The sequence below is a fragment of the Merops nubicus genome, unplaced genomic scaffold (assembly GCF_000691845.1).
Source record: "Merops nubicus isolate BGI_N331 unplaced genomic scaffold, ASM69184v1 scaffold50330, whole genome shotgun sequence".
In the NCBI taxonomy this organism is placed as follows: Eukaryota; Metazoa; Chordata; class Aves; order Coraciiformes; family Meropidae; genus Merops; species Merops nubicus.
This window is the reverse complement of record NW_008585818.1, coordinates 1-2,659: the sequence shown is the minus strand read 5'-3', so window position 1 is coordinate 2,659 and position 2,659 is coordinate 1. Positions and strand designations below refer to the sequence as shown.

Sequence of the window (2,659 nt, the reverse complement as noted above, 5' to 3'; positions counted from 1 at the left end):
ATATATATATATATTCTATATAATATATCAAAGTTTAGAGTATAGATAAAAAAAAATTACTCAACACCTTTCTGATCTGAGGCATTCCTTCCTAAATATCGGGGTAAAAGTCAGAGCCATGGTCCACGCTCTGCAACATCGGCTTCTGATCGAGGGACGACATCCTGCTCAGCATCTCGGCCGACAGCGCGTAACTATTGCCCGACTTCTCCTCGAACCAGCTATCTAGGGCCCTTTTGCAATCGAAGTTGGCAATGGGCGGCCCGTTCACGGCAATCGTCAACAGGTCGCTGAGCTGCTCCAGCGTCAGCCGGGAGCGGTTGTTTTTGCGCACTCTCTGCAGGGCGCTGCGCCCCTTCTCACAGCAGGCCGAGGACGTGGGGAGGACTTTGAGGATCTGAACGATTTTATTTAGGAGGGGGAATCTCTGTCTGTATTTACAAATGTGACTGAGCAAGTCTTTAAAACCGTTTTTGGTATAATAATCCACCTTGAGTTCTCGCCACTCCAACAGCAGACTCCCCCGGGTGTCCATCCCCTCTCTGCAGACCTCTCTGGAAAACGACGGGACCGTCTCCAGGTGCTCAAATATTTGTACCATATCCTCCTTCCCGTAGCTCATCAGCTCGTCGGTGCTCCTGGGCCAAGCCGCAAGGTCAAACACCTGACAGGCCTTCACGAACGTCCGGCTGCGGGAATCGAACCTTTGGGCGAGGATCACCTGGGTCTTCTGGCAGATCTTTTCTCTGATCGACTGGAATTTGGCCTCAGCCACCCGGAGGTTTTTCACAGCGATGCCGTTGAAGCTTTCGCGGAAGTTTTCCTCGAACTCCTGCAAGTACTCCCCGGGCGAGTCTGCCAGCCGGCTGATCTCCTGGATGGCCTCCTCTATCTTATCGTCCACCTGTGACACGAGGAGGTACTCGCCCTGGAAGACGTAGGCGAGGCGTGAAAGCACAGCGATCACATCCAGCAGGAAGTAGATGAGTTTTATTGACTGGTAGTCCATCAGGAACTGCAGGAGAGCCAAGGCGATGGCAGAAGCGTCCGCCCTTTGGGTCTGGCCGCTGACGTCTTTCAGGTGGGCAACGACCTCCAGGTAATCCTTGATGAGAGCGTTGAGCACGTTCTGCTCCCCGATGATCCACTTCACTGCTCGAATGTCCCCCAGGAACTCGGTCTCCTCGCACAGGGTGGCAGCAGTGACCCTCAGCTCACACATGAGGCGGGGGGAGTAACGATAGAAACTGAGCAGCTGCTTCAGGTTGTTTTCTAGCTCCTCCAGGCAAGGCAGCTCCTTCCCACTGATGGCATCCAGAATCTCCAGGTGGGGCCTATGCACCATAAAGGGCAGGCAGAGAAGCCAGGGCAAGGTCTTTCTGATTGTCATGAACAAGTTGGCTCTCAGGCTGGCGGTAATGTTAGCACCGTCGACGCCCAAGCCGACAGTTGGCTTCTCATCCTGCAGCCGTATGCCCAGGCTGGAAAAGGCCCTGTCTAACGCCTGGAGGTAACTGTCCGTTGTGGAGAAGCCCAGCTCCTGGAGGGACAGGAACTCGGTCGCCGGAGGCCCGTCGCTGCTCGTGTACTGCACGTAAACCGCCACCGTGTCGGCGAGCAGGTCGTCGCTCTGCCCGTCCAGAATGATGCTGAGGAAGGGGGACTGCCGGATGCGCTCCACCAGGTCCTCGCGCAGAGCCCGGGCGATGTGGTGGATTAGGATCTGGCAGTCGCCCTCGTTCATGTACTGATCCACCACCTTGAGCTCGCACTTCCTCAGCAGTTCTGCCAGGGGCCGAAAGTCGTAGTAGGGCCTGCCCTCCAGGGCCAGGTGGTAGGCTGTGTTGAAGAGCAGGGTCATGTTTCGGCACATCTCTTCCGTCTTCTCGGGGTGCATCCTGAGCTTGTAAAGCTGCAGGCACTTCTTGTGGAGGTTGCTCTGGCTGTGAAGCTTTATCGTGTGGATCTTGAATTGCTTTGAGCCAATTATGAAGGCTGAAGTCCGAGAGGATTGCACCGTGTACTGCCTACAGACGTGGCACCACATTTCATTCAGCGTCGGGGAGTACCGCAGAAACCAAAACTTCTTAAGCCACTCTTGCTTGAACCGCCGTATCCTCCGGCCCGTCGCCGAGGACATCTTGGAAGGCTCATCTGTAGCAGCAATCATGTCGTTGGAAACCGATTCATCAGCGGAATCCACCTCTTGGTCATCATCCTCCATGATGGTGGGAACGGAGATGATGCTTTCTGAAGCTGTAAGAAATAAAAAAAAAGGAAAAAAAAATAGGGTATGTGCAAAGTTGCTGAGCTCAAGAAGCATCGTACTGGTGACAGCAGAGCACTGCCTGATGAGCTGGCCACAACCCGCCCTCTCCTGCCCACAGTGCACCAGGGGTAGAATTGGAATTGTGGCTTGGAAAGGAAAACAAATCAACGTTTCTGCACATGAGCTTGGTCTCCTAATAGGTGAGAAGAAAGGACACTACATCCAGGCCACCTGCACAACACCTGGTGTGACCCAAACGCTCCCCCTGGGTGGGGCAGGCTCCTGGCTGCTCTGCAGCCCATCCCTGGAGGAAACGAAACGTATCTTCAGAAAGGGACGCGGGGCCGTGAGGGCAGCGGAGCGGCCGGGGGCCTCCCGAGGCGGGCACAG

At 55.1% G+C, this 2,659-nt stretch overlaps 1 protein-coding gene across 1 annotated transcript; it reads right to left on the bottom strand.

Annotated features, from left to right (window-relative positions):
• Nucleotides 1-91: 91 nt before the first annotated feature.
• On the bottom strand, nucleotides 92-2,256 carry PRDM11 (PR domain containing 11; the record flags this gene model as incomplete). Its single annotated transcript, XM_008948376.1, has 1 exon — nucleotides 92-2,256. A coding segment is annotated over one exon (2,165 nt), but the record flags the coding sequence as incomplete, so codon positions are not given.
• Nucleotides 2,257-2,659: the final 403 nt, after the last annotated feature.